Source organism: Nicotiana tabacum, chromosome 20 (assembly GCF_000715075.1).
Source record: "Nicotiana tabacum cultivar K326 chromosome 20, ASM71507v2, whole genome shotgun sequence".
Lineage (NCBI taxonomy): Eukaryota > Viridiplantae > Streptophyta > Magnoliopsida > Solanales > Solanaceae > Nicotiana > Nicotiana tabacum.
Window position 1 is genome coordinate 138,524,936 of NC_134099.1, and position 27,069 is coordinate 138,552,004.

Sequence of the window (27,069 nt, forward strand, 5' to 3'; positions counted from 1 at the left end):
CAAAAGAAGTCTTTTTGAACAAGTCTAGGATGTTATCAATTCCTCCGATGTTTGTCAATGATATATTTTGGACAGGCATCCTAAAAACCGAATTGGTTAGATCTTTTGTGGGTTGTAATATAGACACAATCGTGCATAACATTACTACTATGGGGGTACTACAATACCCTAGCAATGACTCTGCTATATTTCTTTTGTTATCTAGCAATATATAATATAATATCCCTTTTAACAAAAAAAAAATTATAATAGGAAAGAAACTACCAAAAAAAGGGGACCAAAGATTAGACAAGAAAAGAGAGGACGATACTCTTTAAAGAAAAAAGAGGTAAACCGCATTCTAGTATTTGATTTTATGCTCTTCCACACTGTAAAGTAAAAGAACAAAGTGACAAAAGTAGCAGATTGGCGATCCCGAGGTGATCTTGCACTGAAGAATATAAGATGTAAGAAAAGGCCAAGTCACAGTGATTATCTGAAACCTTTAATTAACTCTCTACCAAAGCTAAAGCAACCTTATATCCTAGACTCGTTCAATAAGAACGTTCTAAGAATATAGATTTTGTGGATCCAAATGCAGGTGGAAGCTGCATATACAGTGGGTATTATCACTGTCATCTCACACTTGAATTATACTACGTGCATACGTCAGTTTATATATATATATATGCGCGTATTAAGAGATACACACGCAACCTTCAATGATTTGTACCTGGTTTCACACTCAGGGAGGGGTCGTTTGATCTAAAAACAAATTATCCTAAAATTAATTATCCCAAAAGTAATTGTTATTTCATCCTCCTATAGGAATAAAAATAACACTACAATCCCGGAATTAGTTATCCCACAATTTTATCCAAACCAAACATGAGATAAATTTATTTCAAATTTAATCCTGAAATTATCCCCCGTACCAAACAAGTGATTTGGCTTCAATAAAGATCAGTTAGTCATACAATAAATCAACCCTTTCACATCCTGTTTTTCCCTTTTCCTTTCTCTTTTCCATTTCTCATTGTTGCTAACTGATTCTCAGGAATCAGAGTTTCAGATGACCACAGAGAAGGAATTCATTTAAAATTTCTCTTCATTTTGCATTCTAAATAAGAACTCAAGAATTTGAATTTGATTAAGGACTGAATTTGCGTGTGCATTTAATAGCAGCCTGTGTAATAGTTAACTAGCCTTCTTCCACCAGTGCCACGGCATTGGACCAGCACCCCCAAATGAAAGAAACCCGGGGGGGGGGGGGGTAGAGAACGCTGACCGTGAATACAGTAAGCAGAGGAAAATATTAACATTGAAGGCATTGATTTAGAAATTACTATGTGCTTTTCATTCCACAAGAAAATGAAAATCCTATAGCTAAAGTCATCCCACATAAGATAGGGCCAAAATAACTGACATTCATTCATTCAGAAGTTTCCTGTCCAATTCATATGACCCAATTGAGGTTGCTGGTATGCACCCACTTGAGCTCCAGGAGCTGCTGCAGCCATACCAACATTACCAGCCATGGCACTGCCCAAATGATGAGGATTAGCCATTGCAGTAGGCTGAGGAGGATGGTACAAGCCCGGATACTGCATATGGGATGACTGTACAGCAGCTGCTGCATTGAAAGAAGCATGTCCACTGTGAGACGGAAGATATGTAGCATGAGGGGTTTGCCCCGACATGCTGTAGTATGATCCTGACTGCAAAGTAGAAATATCCCTTGGATTCATCCACATTTCAGACGTCTCTGCCTGTCAATCAAATGTTCAAAGACCATATCAATACTCCCTCCAGTCCACAATAAGTGACCAATTTATTTTTAGCACGCCCATTAAGAAAATACTAAATTCTATACAAAAATACCTAGTATGACTAAACTACCCTTAGTTAAATATTGAATGTGAGTAAGAAAACTTTTTAGGGATATAAGGGTAATTTTGTAAAAACAAATTGAATTTTTTCTTAATTATATAAATGGACACTTATTTTGGACCAAAAATAAAAAGCAAATTGGCCACTTATTGTGGACCGGAGGGAGTATCAAATAAGCGGGTCTTAGAAAAATGTTTGTGAAAAATCAGAACTTTGAAACAAAATTAATCTATGGGTCTAACAGCAACAAGTCATGCTCTACAGACTTCACACAACAATCTTCTCCAATATGAAAGAAGGAAAATGTCCTGGTTCTACATTCTCCAACCTCTGAGTTAGCAGAAGACCAAATGAATTAATCGTTTGTTTTTAACCTTTGGTGCACTGCCTTAGCTGTAAACGCTTAGCCACTTAAATGAAGCCAACCCATAATTTAGAACCCAGGGAACTTTGACGGCTTAGACGATGTATGGCGACCTAGGACAACCTAGGCTCAATTAATAGATTCTTGTCCATGTGGCCTCTATCGGTTTCTCTTCCATTCTTCCAAAGCACCAGAAACAACATCTGTTCTGTATTTTCCAGTGTCCACCGTCCAGCACACTCTCTCCCTTCCCCACTCCCTCACTCTCTCCTAGACTTAATTAATAGATTCTTGTCCATGTGGGCTCAATTAATAGATTCTTGTCCATGTGGGCTCTATCGGTTTCTCTTCCATTCTTCCAAAGCACCAGAAACATCTGTTCTGTATTTTCCAGTGTCCACCGTCCAGCACACTCTCTCCCTTCCCCACTCCCTCACTCTCTCCTAGACTTAGGGTTATTTGTGTATAAAATGTGAGATAGTCTTCCCTAAGAACTAGAAATTAGAGACAAGATTACAAAGTACAAAATAGTAGTGCAATTAAGAGATTGCAGACATTTGAAGGTTGGTCTCAGGATGGAAAAGAAGTCAGCGGGATCACAATAAAATACTTGCTGGCAGGAAAAGAAAACTAATCAATAATGTATATGGCGTTTACACCTCTATGATGGCACTGATTTTTTTTCCTTAAGGCAAGTAACCAGAGTATGGATTGGGTATTGTTGTGATTCATAAATATCAGACAATACGTTAAAAAACTGCCATTGAATCATAAAAGAGAGAAGAAAAATTGGATATTCACCTGGGGATTAGGAACGTAATGATTACCATCCTTGTACTTCATCCGAGATGAATCTTCAAGACCTGTTGCACTGCCAATTACACCAGGAGTGTTGATAGCATATCCAGTTGGACTAGTAAAATTCCCAAACCCTGATGCGCTGCCTGTGGGGACAGGCTTGAACTGCTGGATTCCATACTTGAGCCCGTTTGCACTAAGATGGGAGCCACCTCCAGGCATCAGCAAGTAGTTGCTGCCATTCGGCGGGTGGGGGTAGGCAGGGTTACTGGAATAGCCAGGCATAGCCATTGGAGGAACATAGACAGGGGAGAAAACATGGCGATATGGCATAAGATTAGCAAAATGGGAGACATGAACTTGGGGATACATCTGGGCAATGGGTTGGTGCTGTTGTACTTGCTGCACCATTGGAATTGTCGATGCAGGCATGCTATTTGCAGCATGTGAACTGAGGGCCTGTAATTCAGAAAACATTAGAAGTTGTAATATCACAGAACAATATCAACCTAGTGTACAATTCAATTTATGAACTCAGATAAAACCCAGCAGGGTGATGATAATATGATGGGATATGTCTCTATGCTGACATGAAGTCAGGACAACAATTTGGTTCCTCGAAAGAAGAGAGGCATGCATATTGATTGCTAAAAAGTTTGAAAATTCGCTTTACCTCCTGGGCACCCTGGCCATGAAGAGCTTCATCTACTGCTGGTCTAAAATATGGTATATCATACCCAGTTTGGGGATCATAAGTCTGCTTGCATCCCATCAAAAAGCGCAAAAGAATAAGAGGAAAATGATCAAAGATTTAAAAGAGAACATTAGAAACACTGCCACAACCAAATCACATAGAACATTAACCAAAGAGAACGAAACTCACTGAGAAACTTGATAAGTTAGAAGCATCTTGCTGCTGTTGCGACTCCGAGGGGGTATAAGAGGCTCTGTTATCTTGAACCAATCCAACATCTGTATAATTTCCCAAATCCTCGGGGCTTGAAGACTCTCTATTATCTGCCAGCTTTTGATCTAAAATTACACCAGATCCAGGAGAAGTCAGGCCTGGATTCTGAACCCGATCATCAGCCAAATCTAATTGCTTGCTCCCAACAGGTTCATCAGTGGAAGGCTCAGAAACCAAAACTGACAGTCTATCACAAAATTAAATCATTTCCAGAATCAGTCAGGCATTCAAAATTCAACAAGGGGGAAAATAGAAAGAGTCTGTTGTAGTCTCCAATTGAATGACAAAATAATTTAAAAGAGAAGCATCAAATAATTATGGGCAATTCTACTAAAGTCTTAACAATCTTTGTTTGCTTTTCCTCTTAGCCCCTACAAAGTGGCCAACAAGGCAACAATATATCCCATGGTTGAGGTAAGGCATACTGGGAAATGAAACAATGGGGAAGGAAACAACCAACTAATGATACAAGGAGAATTAACAGAGGAGCCAGCTAGAATAGAAGAGGAAATTATTGATACTATCAGAAGTTGTACAAAGAAACTACTCAATGGAGACCTGCATGCTACTATGACAATTGCCCTATTTTAACTGAGGATAAGGAAGCTCTACGGGGTAACTTTGAGGAGAATGAAGTGCTTAGGTGCTTGAAGCTATGTGCAATAGATAAAGCCCCTGGCCCAAATGGTTTTACTATGGGGTTCTTCATCAAATGCCGGGAGATAGTGAAATATGACATCATGAAAGCTTTTCAAAACTTTTATGACAAAGAAGTTTTTGAAAGAAGCTTCAATGAAACATTTATTGTTCTCATTCCAAAGAAGAAAGGTGCTAAGGAACTAAGGGATTTCAGGCCTATCAGCTTGATAGGTAGCATTTACAAATTGTTTTCCAAAGTTTTGACAGAGAGACTAAAAAGGGTAATTTCACAATTGGTGGACTGTCAACAAATGGCTTTTATTAAAGGTAGACAGATCATGGATGCTGTAATGGTAGCCAATGAAGCAGTTGAAACAAAAGAAACCTGGTATCTTGTGCAAACTTGATATTGAAAAGGCTTATGACCATGTCAATTGGAATTTCCTCCTGAGCATGCTAGGAAGAATGGGTTTTGACCAGAAATGGATAAATTGGATTAAATTCTGCATGTCAACAGCCAGATTTTCAGTTCTTATAAATTGGCTCCCCAACAAGTTTTTTCAAAGCAGAAAGGGGACTAAGGCAAGGTGATCCTTTATCACCTTTTCTGTTTGTGATTGCTATGGAAAGTCTTAACAATATGATTGAAACAGCCAATCAGTATGGGTGGATAAAAGGTTTTGAAGTAGCTAGAAGGGGCAATAATAGTTTAGAAGTGACTCATTTACAATATGCTGATGATACCCTCATATTCTGTGATGCTGAAGAAGATCAACTGAAACACCTCAGGGTGATTCTGGTTCTTTTTGAAGGAATATCTGGTTTGCATATCAATTGGAGGAAGAGTTTTCTTTACCCTATCAATGAAGTCACAAACATGGATATGTTAGCTGTTGTTTCTGGGTGGTGAAGTAGGGGCTTTACCAACAATTTATCTTGGAATGCCTTTGGGAGCTAAATCTAAGTCAATTGGGATTTGGAACAATGTTATAGAGAAGTGTGAAAAGAAACCGGCCAGGTGGAAAAACCCAGCATCTTTCTCTAGGTGGCAGAGTGACTCTTATCAACTCAGTTCTTGATGCACTTCCAACATATATGATGTCCATGTTCCCCATTCCACCAGGGGTCATCAATAGGTTAGATAGCATCAGGAGGAATTTTTTATGGAATGGGAACAAAGAAAGGAAGGGCTACCACCTGGTGAAATGGAAAGCACTCACTTTTGGCAAGAACCTTGGAGGGCTAGGGATCAAGAACTTGAAGATTCAGAGTAAAACTCTTAGAATGAAATGGTTGTGGAGGCTCAACAAGGAGAATCAACTCCTTTGGGGAAACATTTTGTGTTTGGCTAATTAGTTTGAAAAGCATTTATGAGCAGCAATTAGTGTTTGGCCAAGCTTTTAAAAAACTGCTTCTAAGTGTATTTTTCTCAAAGTGCTTCTCAAAAAAGTGCTTTCGGAGAGAAACTACTTTTTTCTGCTTCTCCAAAACTGCTTTGCTTCTCCTCAAAAGCACTTTTTTTTCCTTCCAGAAGCTTGGCCAAACACCTCAATTTTTGGCCAAAAGTACTTTTGGCCAAAAATAAGCTTGGCCAAACAGGCTATAAAGCTCTTAGAATGAAATGGTTGTGGAGGCTCAACAAGGAGAATCAACTCCTTTGGAGAAACATTATTAAAGCAAAATATGGACAGGTAGACAAATGGATGACTAAGGAGGTCACTACACCATATGAGGTTATAGTCTATGGAGATCCATTAGAACACTGTGGAGTGAGTTGATGGATGATTCCAAGATCAAAGTATTTGATGGGAATAAGACTAGCTTTTGGAAGGACAATTGGCATGAAGTTGGCAGATTGGATGTAGCTTTTCCAGAAGTCTTCAATTTAGCTCTACACCAGCAAAGGACTATAGCAGAGATGTGGACACCTCAAGGATGGAACATCATTTTTAGAAGACATATCAACGATTGGGAAGCACAGAGAGTGGTTGAATTCTTCTGTGCACTAGATCAGTTTAGTGGATTACAAGTAGGTGCAGATGTACTATGGTGGCAAGGCAGCAGTAAGGGTTTATTCAAAGTTAATGCAGCTTACAAGAGGATGAACTACTCCAACCAGCAGATAGCCAATTGGCCTTGGAAACACATCTGGAAAACAAAAATTCCTCACAAAGTTGCTTGCTTTGTGTGGCTACTGGCTAAGGAAGCAATCCTTACACAAGATAATTTGATGAAAAGAGGTTTCATTTTATGTTCTAGATGCTTTTTGTGTGGGGAAACAGCAGAGACAGTTAACCATCTTGCAAAGGACTACAGGCAAAGGACAGGACCAGATGGAGAATTATACCTGCTTGCATTTAGTGGACAATTTGGAAAGAGAGAAACTCCAAATGTTTTGAGAATGTGGAGAATGGAGTGCAGAAGATCAAGTTAAACGTTATTTTGCTGTTGTATTTTTGGTGTAATCAGATCTACACAAACGATACTAACACCATTATTGATGTTTTAGATTCAATATAGAGAGTGTCAGTGATAGTTAGAGTCTCTTGTATATATGGTTTCAGTACTACCTAAGTATTGTTTTGCTACATATGAAATATAGAAAAGTTACCAGTTTCAAAAAAACAAACATCTTATATAGCACCCAAGGGTGTGGCCTAGCGGTTAATGAAGTGGGTGAAAACCTTAGAGACCAAAGTTCAAATCCCACCAGATCCACACAAACAAAAAAAAAGAATAGATCATTTCTTTCCATCTGCCTAAGCCTCGATGGCAGAGTTAGCCAGTACCTATGATGGTAGGAGATAGCAGATACACGGTTGAATAGTCGAGACGCGTGCAAGTTAGCCCGGACACATTATAAAGAAATGTCATCTATAAGAAACGAGACTGAAAGGGAGTAAAAAAAGAGAATAACAATAAGAAATTTGCGAAGTTCACCAACATACAAACAACACACTGACTTCATTTTATTTTCTCACTACAACCTAATGATCCCCCTAGAATCCATCACCAACAACAGATCTGATCTTTTCCACCATGAAAGAATTGCAGTATCTTTTTCCATTACCTACCTGACTTGGCACTTACATTCTGGCAACCCAACCTAGAACCTAACTTATATAACTGGTAGTCATTTTTTTGATAAGGCTATATAAATAGTAGTCTTGGAGGTATCAAATAAGCTGGTGCCTTGCTACATAACCTATCTACAATTCAATATTATATTCAAAACACCAATATCTTACATGTTGCCTTGAAATGCTCGCGCTTGAAATGAGCAAGTTCTCCATTCTAAACTTGCTTCCGTGACATCATGAATTTTATGCAGAAGGAGATGGTTATTTTTTTAAAAGGTAATGACATCTTGAATTTTACGCAGAAGGAGCCAACTTCCTGTATTCTTTTCTCCCAACACCTTTGAGGTTATGGAATTGAATATGCATGTATGACTGTTTAATACTGCCTATACTGTCAGAAGGGATTACACTGGAATATCTAGGCTGTTAATTGCATGCTAACTAAAATGATAGCCTTCTCCATTCCTTTTTATAGGGATAAATGATTACCTTATCCATTCCTTCAAACCGATGAATTTGATATTTTGATTTTTCATTTGGGGGTGGGGTTATCCACTGATTACTCTGACATTTACGGCGCTGAATATGCATGTACAACTGCTTAATCATGTCTAATTGTCTCAAGAGGTTCCATGAATATTTAGCCTGTTAAAATGGTCCTAACTGAAGTAAAAGCCCTCTTTCATTCCTTACATATGGTTTGATAGCTGGGAGGCAGGGATACTGCAGGTGTTGAAAGCCCCCATGTTCAGAGTTTTCAGGAATAAGCAAATTACCAGGATAGATTAGTAAGACTTATACATCACTAACCTTGATGACTCGGTCTGTGATTCTTCATCCAAATCCTTGGCAGGTTTCAATTCAGCTCCAAAGCTGCCAAAAGTCAGCCGACACCGGTCAGTCTCAGAAACGCGAATATGCTCAGCTATGATCACGTTGTCTGAGATGTTTAGCCTTGACATTTTATCTTGCAACTGAGATCCTTCTTTTTCCAAGTCTTCTGACGTATTGGTTAAAGCTTGAGAAGGTTTTCCAATGACCCCTGGATTATTGACGCTTGATTTCTGGTTTAACTTGGGCTTCCACTGAACAGCTATACAAAGACAACCAGAATGTAGTAAGGTTAATCTAGAAAATGAGAGCACAAGCAAAATGAGCCAAGCAGAGCACAATTTAGAAACCATTTTACACACTAAATTACATGATAACATTCAGGGAACTCCCCCCAAAACCCCCTTTCTTCTACTGGTTACTTCTTCCCTTTCTACAAACATAAGTTGGAATTGAAAGACAGTTTCTTTATAAGGATGTCACCAACAAATTGAAAATATAGCAGCAATCACTCGAACAAAAACAAAGGGAAAGATACATAGTATTAAACTGAAGCGCCTACTTTTCTGATGACCCACAGATTGATGTTGTCTATTAATATGTTGATTTCCCGAGAAAGATCTGCTCACTGGAAAGCTGGATTTAGGAGAATCAGATACAGCACTCTGGTCGCTTCTAGAATGAGAACTTAAAGGTCTGAGTGATCCTTTAGAGTTACCACCATCCTGTCGGGCCTGCTCCATGTGTAAGTTCGAAATTGACCTGCTTTGCGAAGATGAAGGCTTGGCAAAAGTTTCAGCAGACTGACGACGAGCACCCACCACCCCAACCTCACGCTTAATAGCTCCAACTTTTGCAGCCGGTCTGGAATCAAGAGATGGTACATGAACGGGATCTGAAAAGGACGAATAAACTCCAATGACAGAATTGCTTGATGATGTCATAGAATGTGGCCGAGAACCATTTTGCTTCACTCCTCTCATCTGTGAAGCAGAGTGTGAGACTGATGCCTGAATTTCTCCAGTCAAACCTTGACCATTAGTGCCACTTAATTTAGCATCATTGGAGTGTGTATATTGAGAATTCCTACTTGGAGCTTGAAATGAATGACTCCCAGTAGATAATTTTTTGTCAGAGGTCCCTTTTGAACTGCTGTAAAGTCCAACAAGAAAAAAATACACACTACTAGTTAAAAGTTGTGAGTTACTCAAAAGAGGGGGGAAACCCGTACCAAAACAACAAAGGGCATCAAATAAAAACAAGCTAGATTCCCAGACTCGCATCTTATACAATAATGTACAACCAAATGCAGTAAAAATGGATCACAAGAAGACAAAAGGGAATGCATTGGCATTCTCGAATCAAACAACTTCAATTAGGAGGTTTGCCCTTTAAAGATAGGTAGCAAAGTAAAGCTCAAAGGTAAATAAACAAAAGATGATTATGATAATAGCGCGGTACAGTAACAGTTAAAGGTACTATAAGATATGTGAATAATGAATAGCCAAAGAAGTAGGAATCAAGTTCATCTTGGTTGAAAATCAACAAAAATATGCAGTTATACCATAGGTGTCTAGATTCATCCAATTCAGGTAGGAGAACAGGATAATACCAGAGAATACAATGTTTTCAAAAGCATAAAGCGTGACAAGGGCCTGATGTATAAGGGATGAGCGAGAAATGAAATGCATGCGTCTTTGAAGCAAAGCACATATTGTAGAAGGATAAAATACCAAAAATAGAATTAAGCAAATACATAGATAGGAAATCATTACAAATGCGGTAACAATAGTGAAAACCCACATTTCAACTAGTATATGTTACCTGTTCGACTATTATTTCAAAATATATTAATCCCAAACATCATTTAGTTAACTTCAATTTTCAAATTAATCTCATTTAATATGAAATGAAAAGAGTATATTTTCAAGATAGACCCAAATGAAAAACAATACCTAATCGGGAGAGGAGTATTGATTTTCGTTAAATTTAAAATGCACCTCTCTACGGAAGATTGAATTAGGGAGAACTGACACACACACGTTAAACATACATGAGCATAATTGGCAGGTATACATCGCCACATTAGCCCCCACAGCCGTTCCTCAAAAATTGAAGATAAAAATAAAAGGCAAGGGGGGAAAGGGGAGAGTAAATCCCTATTTTACTATAAGAGTTCAATCACCACTTGACTCAAACATCAAAATATTCGTCATGCACATTGTAGGAAACTTATCTCAACTTCCACAGTAAACATATTGAGTATTCAATCAATTCAAGGTCCACACTTTAATTAAACAGCTCATTTATAACTTGGAAATTGAACATTTGACCAACACATCATGTAGTAACAAATGTACCTCATTTAAATTTACTTTGACCAGCCAGCCTCTCTAAGTATAGAAAGTATTAGAAACAAGACAGCACAATGTACCTTTGTGCAGAAGTATTTGAAACAACTGGTTCGGCGGATGTAGAAGTCTGGACAGGCTTTATCCCGCTATTACCATTTTGGCTAACTCTATTATCTCGCACAACCCGGAATTCTCGGGTAAGTCCTGCATCTAGAGACAATTGGCCATCAATTCTTAACTTAACTCACGGATCAAAGCCAAAAAAACGAAGAAGTATTTTGCAGAATCACCAGAAAATTACTGAAGAAAAGGAGAAATTATCAATAGCGCTGTAGCAAAAAGACTCACTTGAGGCAAGAAATGTAGCTGAAGAAGTGAAAGATTAATTGTTAAGAAATGTTATGGATAATATTATTAAATAAAAAGAAACAGTAGCGTGATGGGAAAATATGTATGATCAAGAAAAACTTAAAAATTCATCATAAAAGCCAGTCACATAAATTTGATTAAGAACTACAAAACTACATTGTTGTGTCTGCACTCTGCACTTTGTTGACACAGTTTTTACTTCTAATTTGTTTTCGATTAAAAGTAGTTAATTTTATGGAAAGAACCGAGAATGGTTTTACCTCGTATATATTTCAACTAATAAATTATCAGAATTGTTTTTTTTATTTTTCATAAGGTATTGGGTTGTATGATAGGAGGCACTTCGTACCAGTATAGGATTTTGCCTTAGAGGGTGTTTAGATTGGCTTATAAAAGTAGCTTTTAAGCTATAAGCCATAAGTTGGTAATACCAACTTTTGGCTTTTGGCTTATTTTTGTACTTTTTATGCCTAAAAGTAAGTACTTTAAAGCACTTTTTATCATTGTCAAACACCACACAAATTAAAAAAGTGCTTAAAACCAATAAGCACTTAAAATAAGTCAATCCAAACACCCTCTTAGACTGCTAGCGGTTAATATTGTGTTCTCACTACTCTTCCGTTTTTCATAGTGTCGGGCCTTATTTACTGGTTATTGTTTTGCTTTTCATTTATTTTCTAGTTCTATGATGTTATTATTTCTATGGTTTCGGTTGATGATACCGATATATTGTCTTTTCTCGTCTTCTTGAGCTGAGGGTCTATCGGAAACAGCCTCTCTACTCCTTCGGAGTAAGGGTAAGGTCTGTGTACATACTACCTTCCCCAAACCCTACTTGTGGGATCTCACTGGGTCGTCGTCGTTGTTGTTGTCATAAGGTATGTATAATTAAAAAAGAGATCAATACCAAGAAGGAATTGAGGGTCCAAAAAAAGTAGACAAATAAACTGGATCTTCCTTCACTACGTCTCTAGCCCATCTAAGAAATCTCAGCATTGCTTCTATATCATTTACACCAATACCCATTTCCCCCAAAACTTTAAATTGTATAGTAATCTGTACTTTACAATTGAAATGTTTTCTATTTTCCAATTATCAGGTTTCTATCTCTTTTTTGAAATGGAATTCATATTTTTATTTTTGTCCATACAACTCATTGTATTTACAGTTTTTTCTCTTTGCATTATACTCATAGGAAACAACCTCTCTACTCCTCGGGGTAGGGGTAAGGTCTGCGTACACACTACCCTCCCCAGACCCCACTAGTGGGATTTTACTGGGTCGTTGTTGTTGTTGTCTCTTTGCATTATACATGCACACAGGCGTGCACACACACGCGCACAACGTTTCTTCATTTTCTTTACTGAAATGCGTGCTTCAATTCAGTTCTGCGCTTAAGCACCACTGGCCTCACTTTTCTGCACTTAAAACTTCTGATATTACTGACTGGTATTTTAAGAAGAGCATGATATTCAGCAAAAATTAAGAAAACTGCGAAATTGACATGAAATACAGGGTAAGCAGGAGAGTTGAATATATCAGTGTCAGCTCACTGATCAGAGCAGCTAGGGACTGGGTTTTGTAAGGATACTGATGCACCCTTTTCTTTATCGGAGCAATTCATGATTACTAGGTTTATTTACTAATCAAAAAGAGTTGAATTTAACCATTTTGTTAACATAAGAAACATATGAAGAGAATGTATAGAATACACACGTCAGAGACAAGAAGTATTAGACTGACATCATTACCCATTTGTTAACAAGAGAGAACAGACACATAAGAAACATATGAAGAGAAAGTACAGTATACACACGTCAGAAATAAGAAGTATTTGAGTGACATCAATACCCATCTGACATAATCTAGGCGACAATGCAACAATACCCAATATAAGCTGACTACTCTAAACAGCTACCCACATGTATTTATATAATTTCTCCACTTTCCAGCTACTTGAGGAGAGAAAATGAGAAAAATTTGCAATCAGTGGAAATTGTTATAAGTTTTTGGTACATAGATAGAATGAAAAATACTAAGAAAATATATAAATCAGCCAGCCATTACATATTGCCACTATAAGCACTAACGAATAGGATTGCAAAGACCACCCCCATATATATGTTATGCGTACTTACACCTGATGACCCTATCTGTTCTCAATAGAAACATGGTTGTCCACACAAAGCGAGCATGCACAAGAAGAGCTTTCTTCTTACAACTGATGCACTTCAAATGCTTTCATCCACGAATAGACACCAATAAAATGACATTTATACAAATATAGAATCTTTTGGATGCTTTCAAACACTGCAAAAGGCTCGCAGACCTCCCACTACCAGCACCTCGCCAGGAGATTGCTAGGACCATAAGGTACCACAAAGCATAAGAAAAAGAAATCTGGCATAAGATCAAATTACCAGGTAAAGCAGTTTGACTGTAGCTCCCTCTTCGGATGTTACGATTGACATGTGTGTTGACCCTCATTTCCTGAGTACCATGCTCTGAATAACTTCCATTTTCTGGAGCTGTAGAACTTCTATACCCATGGTTCTGAAGCAAGACGGAGAAAAGTTTCAGTTTTAATAAGAACAAAAACTAGAGTAAAATTACTAAAATAATTTAGTCAACAACTGTACATAAATTAGACGGCATAATCACTCCTAGAAAACAACTTAAACAAGAGAAAGAAACATGTAAATTCCTTTGAGTTTTGCATAGAAGTGGCTGATCTACCCCAAAAAAAATCAAATGTCTGTCTGACTGCAATGGACATCAGGAATAATCTGCCAAGCTCATCACATAAGAACTAGAAGCACAGAACAGTCTTAAATTATTTACCTCTTTCTTTCTGTCTCTTCTTCGCTTCACCTCGTGAAATGGATCTGAATGCAAAAAACTGAAGCATTAGGTACACTTCACACCAGAGAATGAAGGGAAAGATGATGGATTTTTACTTGCGAATAGAGATTGTTCCAAATTGGAGGATACTGCAAAAGCTAAAACTAGCACCAAAATGCAGCAGTCTCAATAATATCCACCAGAATATCAAAACCGAAAAACTAATATTAATAAATCTAATGGAGTAATAATAATCCATGGGCATATCATCTTTCTAATGTTCTAGGAAGAAGTGTTAACTATGGATTAACTTTTACATATGTAAAGTCCAAGGAAAAAATTTAACCATCTTATTGAAAAAGTTAACTATAATAACTGCATATAGCATGCGCGGATTGGTGCTAGAATTGTTATAACTAACATCACATCTACTTGTATGCATGTTCAATTACATCAGCCCATGATTTATAAAACTTACTTGCAGAAACCTGACATCAACAGCACAAAAGTATAGTAATTAGCAAAATGGTGGGAGCACACTTGTTACAGAACCTCCCCGAATATAATACCAATAATACAAAGCTTCCATTTCCCACTGTCCAAGACTTCCAAAAGAAGTCAGTGGCAGATGAACCACATTGACAGTGGGTGCAGGCTCTAACTACAGAAACATATACTCCCTCCGTTTCAATTCAGATGACACACTTTCCTTATTAGTCCATTCCAAAATGAATGACACATATCTATAATTGGAAATAATTCAACTTTAAACTTTTTATTTTACCCTTGATGAGAAGCTTTTATAACCACATAAATGCCATGGCCCCATAAAGCTTTTACTCCTTACGTTTTTAAGACCACAAGTTTCAAAAGTCTCCCTCTTTTCTCTTAAACTCCATGCCTAGTCAAACTACCTCATCTAAATTGAAACAAAGGGAGTAGTTGAAAATATTTCCTTGTATTTGCACTAAATACCTAGTCCCTACTCCCTATCCAATATCATAAAGAATTTTTTTGTGAGAAATCCATTTGGGGCCATCCCTTAGGACCAACCACAGCCTTCGAAACTCTTAAGATAATGGGTCCACCCCTCTATGCTTATCCACTTAAATATCAGGCTTTAGTTCGCATAGCGCAAGGCTTGAACCTGTGACCTAAGCCACAAGCCCCTCAACTTCTACTTGAATTAAGCCCTGGCGCCATTATCACAAAGGATTATTCAGAATCCAAGAACAGCCTCTAACAAAATCCCTGCAGGGCAAAAACTAAACAGGCTACCAAATATTTTTCTTGCTTTTCTATGACAGCACCAGGCAAGCTTGCACTACTATTCCATCATGCTACCTGCTACCTCCCACCAGCATAGGTACCGGACCAGCATAGGCGGAGCAAGGATTCTAAAATTATGGGTTTGGGGTCTGGGGAGGGTAGTGTGTACGCAGACCTTACCCCTATCCTGGGGTACAGAGGCTGTTTCCAAATAGAAACTCGGCATGCTTCCCTCCAAGAACCCAATCACTTACTAATGATTGGGTTCCAAAATTTAATATCTATACATATATAGTAAATTTCTTAACACAAAATACATTGTTTGAGCAAAAGCTACTGGGTTTGGCGTAGCTCGGCTTCTACCTCCGCCACTGTTCTCCACCAAGACTTAAACACATGGTACCTAGTATTTTTTCTCTTTTGTCCCGCTAGGATTTAAACCTGAGACCTCAAGGTTCTCCTCTCACTTCATTGACCACGAGACCACACCCTTGCGTTACCCAAATAGTTAGTCTTACTTGTAGCCCTTCTAATAACTTTGATACAACAAAATGCAGCATAAAATAAAATCATCCTCTATATCCATTCCTCTGTTTAAAAAGCATAAAAACAAGAAAAGCACAAATTGGGTTATAGAATAAAGACCTTGATTGAGCAATTTCTGAGCAGTCTCATTAGGGTCCATGTTGGTCTCTTTAAGAGCCACATATATATCAGCATCAGAATGATTTCCAACAACTTCCTTAATAGATTCTAGTATTTCTCTTACGCCCGCAGACAAAATATGAGTCCCACCATCTGCTTTTGAATTTGAACCCGATACCATCTCCGAAGAAGATTTCGCTATGTAGTATGTTAGAAAAATATATACGTGAATGAAATTAGCTGTTAAATGCAATTGATTAGATAATCGAACTCTTTATACTGTGATTGAAAATAACAGAGAAGTTTGTGTTAGGGAATGTTATTAGGGTTTTGCATTCGGTAAAAAGGGGAGAAGGAAACTACAGAGAACGGCTCATGGAGTGAAGAGGTGAGGGTTTTTAAAAGGTTTTTACTTTAGCCATTTCGATTAGGGGTTTTATTTTAGTGTTATAGCCAAATTATTGCCGCATCCTTCATTTCATTGTACCATGTGTACATCCGTATGAGCTCATTATAGGTTCTATTCTTTGTACAAATCTAAATGGAATCTAAATTTGTTGGATAATAGGTTTGAAATTTAATACTCAAAATAAAAATGTAATTTCATGTGATTTTAATATTATTATTTTGATATTGGTATTAATTGTGTGACTTTTTTTTGAGACATTTTTTGGATATTTTAAAAGAGTTTATCTTTAAAAAGGTATGTGAATAATAATAGTCCTTTTGAAATTTTCGATTGGATTATGAGTGAAAAATTTTGTTCAAGTAGCGTATCAAGGAACTTTTTCACGATAATTAACTACTAACTAGTCTACTTTTTCTTTACGCGTCATTCATTTTTAGGAGTTAGATAGGTACCATACATAATGACATTTATAATGTTGTAGTTCCCAACTTTGACGTAGTACAAGTATAGTCTGAAATATTAAATTGGCATTTTTATCAATTTATACTACATTATAAACTTATTTACCCCTTATAGAGAGGTTATTACTTAATTACATTAGCATATAGTACAATTTACCATTTATATACAAATTAATATATTAGACTCCAATCTCACCCATTTTAGACTTTATTCTTCTTTATTCTCCTTCTCCGTATAAATATTTCTCTCCCTGTTTCCCTTCGATTTGGCTTTTGCAGAAGAATATGCTCGGAGATTTGAAGAATGGTGAAGAAGAATGATGCAACTGGTTAAAAGCCATAGAATACATACATGAAGCACCAATACAAATGAGTTACCATAACTATTTTAAGATGAATAAACAATAAATTATTAACAATTGTGGCGTTTGGAACTAAACAGAAACTAATTGATGGTGTAATTGAAACTAAACTGAAGTTGGTCGTGTATACATGAGCTTAACTTCATTGATAGCCATTAAAAAGCTTAAAAGCTTTGAATTCGAATTTACAAAATTATTTTTGTTTGGATTGGGTGTTGTTGCAAATGATTTAGAATATCATTTAGAGTTTATATTTCAATTTTGAGAGAGTTTGGTGAAAATTCGACGTGGTTTTGGTTGGAATTTCATAATGAAACTCGAAAAAAATACATAAATAAATTGTATATATTTTGTATGTCGAGTGTAAAACTGTATACAAAATATCTACAACTAACATAATTATATACAAGTTGTATATAAATTTTGTGTAAATTGTAGTTTTTGACTGAATTCTATGCAAAAAAAATTATATTTAAATTGTAGATTTTGACCGAATTTGTATATATTTTGTAAAAAAACTTTAGTTACTTTCTGTAAATAGAAAAACTTAGACAAATCGGATAAATAAGTTTAAAATCTCGTATATTACAAAAAAGTCCTAATTAAATATGATATTAGGCCAATTCAATTCACAACTCCTATTGAGCATTTTATGCTGTCAATATGTCTATTAAAGAGTAAATTTCAGAAATAAACATATAACTGTGACTTTTTTCACCAAAGTCATATAACTATGTTGTCTCACACAAAAAAATCATAAAACTTTCACTAAATAACACAAAAATTAGTGACGAAAGATACGATCTTCCAATAGCATTTATTCCATATATTTTTTTAGTCTAATAAATAATAACTAAATTAGAATAGGAATGGATTAACCTAGTGCTCATATACATAAATCAAAATAATACGAAAAATTGAATCATTCCCTCAAAATACACGATACTTCTATTTTTTATTTCTCTTTTTAAGATTTGCATTAGATCAAGAGCTCTCTGATTATTACTACTTTTTTTTTTTGTCATAATCACATGCAAAATACTCCAAATAAAGAAAAATTATTTGGAAAAGGCATAATACACACACACCCCTACTATGTATCTGGCATAAATAATTTAGAGTATTTTGCATATAATATTTTTTGAGTATTTTGCATGAGATTTTGACCAAAAAAAAATATTGGATAATCAGAGAGCTCTTGAAACAATATTGCTGTTAATTTTAATGAAAACCTCGAAAAGAAAAAGAAAAATACAAGTATCATGTATTTCGGGTATATGATTCACTTTTAGTACTATTTTTAATATATGTATATGGGTATTGGTTAGGGTCGGGTCGGGTCGCCAAATTTTTCTTCCATTCAAATAAGACTCCTTCAAGTTGTGCGTTACCTATTTTAAGCCATAATTAATTCAACTCTCCTCCCTCTTTGCCTCCTTTTCCTAAATAGAAACCAATATCAATTCTTTTAGTAATTTTTCTCGATTGTGACACACATTAAATTGGAATCTAAGTCCCCAAAGAAAACGCATATCAAATAAAGAAAACAAAAAAATTAGAAGAGGGTCAAACTTCTTGAATAAAAAGAATACAACTAAATAAAAAAGTAATTGGAATAGTTCCGAAGAGAATATGTGTCCCGGTACTGCACACAAAAAAATTCGATTATATCATATATGTGGGTACATATTGTGTATCAAGAATAAAAAAATGCGGATATAGTCGAATGGTAAAATTTCTCTTTGCCAAGGAGAAGATGCGGATTCGATTCCCGCTATCCGCCCAAGATCTAAGATAAAGTAATTTTATAACAAATTAAAAATAATTTTTAGACAAATTTAATACAAATTTTGATAACATACATGCTATAGAAAAATTTCATACAACTAATTATATAGTATACAACTTATCTACAACTTGCATACATCGTCCTTATGCAATTAAATACAACTACAATATCATATAACTTAAATACAACTTTCATATAAAATTTGCACAATATGTATTTTCTATGTATTTTGTATATGATTTGTATATATTCTATTTGTAGTGTGTTCTTCTTCCTCTCTGAAATTCCAATTAAAACTTCATCTCTTAATATAATTTTGATACATATCAACAATTTTATGTAAAAAGATAGTATTTATAACTTAAATATAAATTTCAAACAATATACAATTAATTTTCAACTTTCATGCAACTTCAAAAAAAATTACAACTACAAATAAAATACAACGAAATAGAGTTTTCATACAAATTTCATATAATTACTATACAACTTTAATACAAATTTATATGTATATTGTATGTCATGTGTTCTTTTTCGAATTTTAGTCTGAAACTATAGCCAAAATCAAATCTGAAATTCACTAGATACCCTCAAAATCGAGATAGAAGCACCATAAAATATTCACAACTTTTTGCAATAACACCCAATCCAAACAATAATATTTTTTGAAAACTCCAAATTTGAATTCAAAGCTTCAAATCTTTTTAATGATGGTGGAGAGTTAAACACCTTCAAGATTTATTTATTGACAATTTCAATTTGAACAATCGAGCCAAATAATTAATATCCATCTGCTGCTAGCCCGCCATCGGAACGCCAACAAGAAAAGGGAAAGCCCAGAAAAGATCCAAACTCCAACCATGGAAAAATTCAGTTAGATAAAAAAATTATCCCCTTTTTCACCATTGTTAGAGAAAAATACGAGATTTAGAAGAAAAAAACTCGTAGGAAGAGTGTTGATTTTAAAGAAAGAAAGAGGAAAAAATTATTGTGATTGGAGGATTTACTAAATTAAAAGGCAACAGTTAAGGGATACCCATTTAAAATTAATTTGTATATAATTAGTAAATTATATATGACCACTAATTAAGTTAAAACGTGATTAGGGGTTAAATAAGTTTCATATGTAGTATAAATAGGTAAGACTTGATCTTTCCTGAAAGCCTAAACTAAAGCCTGGTAGCCCAGCAACGAAATGGTCTTCAACATTCGAATCCAAACTTTCAAATTCATAGGGCGCATAACTTGATGAATTGCAATACATGAAATCGAATAAGTAGGTTCTATCAGTACAGAGAAACACATAGCCTTCGCAGGATCGTATACACTTATGGTTTAACAGACCTATAGTCGTATTCCTTCGATGATAAACTAACAAGGGATCAACTAGCACAAGAGGTTTTCAGATATGCAATTCATAAGGAAACACAATGAAGTATTCAATCCACAAGAAATTAGTCTGGAAAATTATTTTAACATAGCCCATAAAGTGTTAAATATACCAATAGTTTAGATCGTACAAAACTAACACGACAAGATCTTCAAACCCACTCTTCATTCTCCTAGAGACCCGACCACCCCCATAAACATGCTTTTCTACTAAAATTACATACAAACAAATTAGAGAGAAACATGCTTAGAGACACGAAACTGATCACATAAAGGAATAGAATTACATAGTTTAGAGCACAGAGCAATTTCACGAAGAAAGATATAACTGCGATGACTCGAAAGGTCATCACTTATTTTAGAAACAAATTCTGTGTTTCGAGGCCTTAAAACCTCCTTTTTACCTCACTTCAATTTACATGTGTGGTCCGGACGTATATCCGGAAAGCTTTAATGTGAAATATGAGAAATAGAAAATTCTAGAGTTAAAATTTGAGTATGGTTAACTTTGGTCAATATTTTGAGCAAACGGACCCGGATCTGTGTTCCGACGATCCCGAGAGATCCGCAGTAAAATATGAGACTTGGGCATATGCCCGAAAATGAATTATGAGGTCCCAAGCCTTAGAAATCAATTTTTGAAAGAAATTGTTTTGTTGAATTATTTATGAACTAAAAAAAAGAATTAATGTTCGAAATTATTGGTATCAGGCCCGTATTTTGGTTCCTGCGCCCGATACAATCTTGTTAAAGTATTTAAATGATAACTGTGAAATTTGGGGAAAATGGAGTTTATTTGACGTGATTTGGACCTCCGGTTGAAGAGTTATGAACTTTAAGTGTTCTTGATGAAAATGATGAGTTTTGAGGTTTAATTCATAGTTTTACATGTTATTTTCATGATTTGATTGCACGAACAAGCCCGTATGATGTTTTTGGGTTAGTGTGCATGTTTGGTTTGGAGCCCCGAGGGCTCGGGTGAGTTTTGGATAGGCCATAGAGTGTTTTGAACTTAGAAAGTTTCAGATTTTTAATTGTTGTGTGTTGCAGGTCTGCAGGCTTCGCAATTGCGAAGCCTGGCTCGTAATTGCAAGCTCACATTTGCGAAAGACCCATCGTAATTGCGATGATGGGCTGGGGCAGGAACCCTCGCATTTGCGAGGCTTATGTCGCAAATGCGACTTAAACAAGGACCGTAAATGCGAACAATTGTTCGCAATTGCGAAGACAGCAGGATTTGGCCTACCTTCGCATTTGCGAAGCCTGGGCCGCATTTGCGAACCTGACTTTGCAAATGCGATATTTGCACCCGTGCAAATTATAACTTAGCCGAAAATCTCTCATTTTCAAAACCAAAAACACTCTTGGGCAATTTTTCAAAGACAAGTACTCTTCCAAATCGATTGTAAGTCATTGCTAACTCGTTTTCTTCAATCTTTAACATCTTTTCTTGTGATTTCAACTCAAATCAAAGGTTTTCATGGGGAGAAATTGGGTATTTTGGGTAGAACCTAGGCTTTTCAAATTTTGGGGATTTGGACCTTGATTTGAGGTCTGATTTCAAAACAAATTATATATTTGGGTTCGTGGGGGAATGGGTAATCGGGTTTTGGTTCGAACCTCAAATTTTGACCATGTGGGCCCGGGGGCGATTTTTGACTATTTGGAAAAAAATTTAGAAAACCTATTTTCATGCATTGGAATTGATTCATTAGCATTTATTGATATAGTTAAGTAACTTATGGCTAGATACGAGCGAATTGGTGGTGGAATTAAGAGGTAAAACGATAGTTGAGACTTGAATTGTGTTCATGGCATTGTGGTAAGTGTTTGGTCTAACCTTAGCTTGAGGGATTAGGAGTTGTCTCCTATTTGCTATGTGTTATTTGTTGAGTACGACTTATAGGCATGGTGATGAGTATCTATACGTTGGTGTCAAGCATGCCCGCGAGTCTTACATTATGATTATTATGACTCTGTTTGTATTGTTCATGTCTTTTGTGATGATTTCTATTGTTGAGTAAAGTTTGTGGAAGTAATAGTGGTATTTGAGTATTAAAGAGCGTTGGCTCAAGTTGTATAATGAATTGTGGAAGTAAAATTGGCAATTGAACCTTATAGAGCATTAGCTCAAGTTGTGAAGTGAGTTGTGAAGTAAGTGTCTAAAAAAAGAAGAGGATTATTATATTGTCTCCCTTGCCGGGATGTTGTTGCTTTCAATATTATCTCCTTTGCCGGGATGTTGTTGCTTTCAATGTTATCTCCTTTGTTGGGATGTGGATGTTTTTGATATTGTTCCCTTGCCAGAATTTGATTGTTGTACTATTGTTCCCTTGCCGAGATTTTATTGTGATTTCATTTATTTACTTGCCCCGATTGCTTGAGATTTTTGTTTGGGTGAGGAAGAGTGTTAAAGCACAAAGGGTGATGCTATGCATTATTTTGGTGAGGGAGTGTTAAAGCACGAAAGGTGATGCTGTGTATGATTTTTTGAGAAAGAGTGTAAAAGCACGAAGGGTGATGTCGTGCCGCACGATGTACAATTCCGTGCCGATTATATTGATTCTTATGGTGAGGACGAGAGTAAAAGCATGAAGGGTGATGCTGTTTAGTTTATATTGATTCTTATGGTGAGGACGAGAGTAAAACCACGAAGGGTGATGCCGTGCACTTGTTTGATTTCTGATTCTTGTTGATACTTGAGATATGGTGTTACTTATATTTACCTGTTGTCCTTCTGTTATCATTTGATGTTTCCCCGCAGCATGTTTCCCCCTCCCATGCTTAGCTGTACATTCCTGTTTTTATTTTCCATTATACATGATTTAACTGCACAGGTTTATTTGGCAGTCTGGTCCTTGCCTCGTCACTACTTCGCCGAGGTTAGGCTAGGCACTTGCCAGCACATGGGGTCGGTTGTGTTGATACTACACTCTGCACTATGTGCAGATCCTAGTGCAATAGCTTTTGGACCTTAACTTGGGGTGGCTGCCTTCAGTCCATACGAAGATCCAAGGTAGTCCTGCAGGCATCCGCAGGCCCTAGCGTCTCCCTCTATCCTTTCATCCTGTTTTATTTATGTATTTTAGAAACAGTGTCACATTTATTTTTCGGACCTTGTTTGTAGTTTCCTAGACCGTCTGTGAAATTGTGACACTAGTTTTGGGTAGTTTTTGTTTAAGAAGTTGTATTGGAAATATTTAAATGATTTTATTTGTTTCTTCCGCTTGTTTAAATTCCGCTATTATAAACTGTTGGTTCCTAATTGATTAAGGATTAAAAATGGGAAAAAGTAAATTGTTCAAACGATTGGCTGGCCTAGCTTTCACTAGTAGGCGTCATCACGACTCCCGAGGGTGGGAAATTCGGGTCGTGACAAGTTGGTATCAGAGCTCTAGGTTACATAGGTCTCACAATTCACAGACAACCTTAGTAGAGTTTGAGGGATCGGTACAAAGACGTTTGTATTTATCCTCCAGAGGCTACAGAGTTGGGAAAACATTCACATATAATCTTTCCTGTCGTGCAGTTTGGTTTCTCAATGCTAATTAAATTTTTACTCTGTTCTTTCGCAGATGGAGAGAACACGCGCTTCCTCTTCCACTGATCAGCAGCCCGAGCCCCCAACAACAGCTCCCATGAGGGGTAGAGGACGAGGGCAAGGCCGTACTAAAGGCCGAGGTAGGGGCAGAGCTCAGCCCTGAGCAGCAGCACTAGTAGCAGAGCCTCAGGTTGAGTTTCATGATGAGGTTCCGACCCAGGCAGTTCTGGTGGGCCCAGCTTAGGTCCTAGAGGGGTTCATTGCTACCCAGTACTCTAGGATGCTCTGGTCTGTCTAGTGGGCTTTATGGAGAGTGTCACCCGGGCAGACTTGCTTCCTGTAGCACGAGCCGTCTCTCAGGCTGGAGAAGGAGCCCAAACTCCTGCTACTCGCACTCCGGAGCAGATGGCTCCCCAGTTTCAGACTCCAGTAGCTCAGCTAGTTGGAGAAGTTCAGCCGGGTGTGGTAGCTCAGATCGGTGATGGAGGAGCTATGTCTGCCGATGCTTTGTGGAGATTGGACAGGTTCACCAAGCTCTTCACTTCCACTTTTAGCGGTGCATTTTTTGAGGATCCCCAAGATTATTTGGATAGCTGTCACGAGGTTCTCAGGAACATGGGGATAGTGGAGACCAATGGGGTCGACTTTGCTACTTTTCGCTTTGATCTGCCAAGACTTGGTGGAGAGATTATTGTTTGGCTAGACCAGTTGGGTCACCAGCTTTGACTTGGGATCAGTTTTCTCAGCTTTTTTTGGAGAAGTTTCTTCCTGTCACTCAGAGAGAGATCTACCGGAGGCAGTTTGAGTGTCTCCATCAGGGTTCTATGACTGTTACTCAGTACGAGACCAGTTTTATTGATTTGGTCCGTCATGCTCTATTTATACTTCCCACGGAGAGAGAGAGTGTGAAGAGGTTTATTGAGGGACTCATTCAGCCTATTCGACTTCATATGGCCAAGGAGACGGGGAGTGAGATTTCTTTTCAGGAGGCGGCCAATGTGGCCAGGAGAGTTGAGATGGTTCTATCGCAGGGAGGTGGTCAAGGGTCTGACAAGAGGCCTCGTCATTCAGGCAGATTCAGTGGCGCCTCGTTTGGAGGCGGGGATCTGTATGGTAGAGGCCATCATTCTAGGCCTTTTCAGTCAACACTTCAGGTTTCTCACGGAGCTTCAGGTGGCCGTGGTTCTCATATGCAATATTCTGATCAGTAGTCCTACAGTGCACTACCAACTCCTATTAGTGCACCGCCGCTCCAGAATTTTCGGGGTGGTCATTCAGGTCGTCAGGGTCAGCAGTCACAGCATCCGAGGGCTTGTTATACTTGTGGTGATATGGGTCACATTGCTCTTGTATATGTGTTTACACCGGTGGGTGATTCTATTGTGGTAGATCGAGTCCATCGTTCATGTATAGTTGTGATCGGAGGTAGATTTGTTACTTCTGGACATGGTTGATTTCGATGTTATATGGGGGATGGACAGGTTATCACCTTACCGCGCTGTCTTGGACTGTCATGCCAAGACTGTGACCTTAGCCTTCCGGGCTTGCCTCGATTAGAGTGGAGAGGGACTTCTAGTCATTCTACCCGTAGTGTTTGTAGACATGTGATTTTTTACCCTCCCCAAGATTTTTTATATTTTAGCATGTAAATATTTAGTTTAGGCTTAATAACGCTATTTCAACTAATTTTGACTCTTTTACTTTATTTTATTACAAGAAAATAAAAATTACAAAAAAATAGTTTTATTAATATTTTGCAATCATTTTAATCTTGAAAAATACCAAAAAATAGATTTGTTTTAACGGTTAGTCTTATTTTAATAATTATTTTATTTAAGTAGGATTAATTAGTAAATAAGGTTGTATTTTAGTCTTGTTCACGGAGATATAATAATATTTTGGGCTCAAACAACCCATTTTTAAGCCTAATGTTCGGACCTAACCCATAATTCCTAGGCTCATACCCCTTAACCTAAAAAACCCTACAAAATACCTAGACTCTAAGACCCTAGACCCCTAATAAAATAGCACCACTTTTCATCAGATCGGGGGACCCCCTTTGAATTTCATCTTCTGAAAACCACAAACATAGGGACCCCCCCTCCCCGATCGGTCTTGATCTCCAAAAAGAAGACAAGCTTCTTTCCATGGCAAAGATGAGAGAACTCTAACGCCTAATACACAACCTAGACTTTAGGGAATCAGCGTTTTCTTTACAAAAAAGACTTAGGCATTATCTTCTTCTTCCCATTGAAAAAACCTCAACAAGGCAGCAACAAAACAAAAAAACAAGATCCGCCGCTGATAACACAAGACCCCCACCCCCTGAAGATCATCTTCTCAAAAATCCCAACCTAGAAACAAACCCTCTGATCTTCATCTCACAAACCTAGAGGAGCGGCTAACCTAGAGAGATCAGTTGTTACATACACGACCCCCACCCTGAAACTTCATCTTCTTCGAACCCCCCTACCCCAGCCGTTACCCCCTGAAATCCCGATCTCTTTCACATACAGACAGAGAACAGAGGGAATAAAATGGAATAGAGGATGAAGTTCTAGCGATTTTGGAGACAAGTAAGAGTTGACAAAAAATTGAGGAGATTTTCGGACAGAAGATTTTCATCTCCTCTTTCAAATTCGATTTTCAGTCGCGAAAAATGGAATTCGACTGAAATTTGGAGTTGACTTCGTGTTCGATTCAAGATTTGCGATGCCGAGTCAAGGTTTCTGTTGTCGTCCGTGGTTCTAATCATGGTTTTGGATCGTTTTTTGTTGTTGTTTCATGATTGAATTCTCTGAGTTCAGGCTTGTGTACTCATTGCTACTTCATTGATTTTGAAGAGAATTTTGGCTTAACAGGTTTATTTCCGTATCATTCGTATTATTTGAACTTGTTTTGGGTGGTTTGAGCTTTAGTGTAGTTGTTTATGTTTAACTTCCTCTTGATTCAAGTTAATATTTTATGTCGATTGCGTGTTCATCAAATTCTTCCGGTGATATTTTTAGATGGTAAATGAGCATGAATTATTTGGATTAACGGTTCTAGAATGACTTCTAGGGTCACAAGGTCACTTGGCATCATCCTAATTG

General features: G+C 37.1%; 1 protein-coding gene across 4 annotated transcripts; it reads right to left on the bottom strand.

Moving 5' to 3' along the window:
• Positions 1-1,294: 1,294 nt before the first annotated feature.
• On the bottom strand, positions 1,295-16,455 carry LOC107806046 (uncharacterized). 4 transcript variants are annotated; one of them, XM_016630158.2, is made up of 10 exons: positions 16,027-16,455; positions 14,113-14,156; positions 13,692-13,824; positions 10,983-11,106; positions 9,111-9,700; positions 8,528-8,810; positions 3,915-4,185; positions 3,705-3,788; positions 3,035-3,490; positions 1,295-1,748 (listed from the first exon to the last, which is right to left on the bottom strand). In XM_016630158.2, exons 1-10 carry the CDS (start codon positions 16,205-16,207, stop codon positions 1,416-1,418), a joined length of 2,499 nt encoding a protein of 832 aa, XP_016485644.1. In that variant the 5' UTR covers positions 16,208-16,455; the 3' UTR covers positions 1,295-1,415. The 4 variants fall into 4 exon arrangements, with proteins under 4 accessions (XP_016485644.1, XP_016485642.1, XP_075096606.1 ...); XM_016630156.2 differs by having other exon boundaries at positions 10,983-11,112; XM_075240505.1 differs by having other exon boundaries at positions 9,111-9,697; positions 16,027-16,447.
• Between the last annotated feature and the right edge of the window lie 10,614 nt (positions 16,456-27,069).

What these genes read in the sequence shown, in the direction of transcription:
- LOC107806046 (XM_016630156.2), bottom strand. Translation starts at nt 16,207, where the DNA reads ATGGTATCGGGTTCAAATTCAAAAGCAGATGGTGGGACTCATATTTTG. An exon ending in TCAAATACTTCTGCACAAAG is followed by an intron (nt 9,701 to 10,982) that starts GTACATTGTGCT and finishes TGGACTTTACAG; the next exon opens with CAGTTCAAAAGGGACCTCTG. An exon ending in CTAACTTATCAAGTTTCTCA is followed by an intron (nt 3,789 to 3,914) that starts GTGAGTTTCGTT and finishes GGATGCAAGCAG; the next exon opens with ACTTATGATCCCCAAACTGG.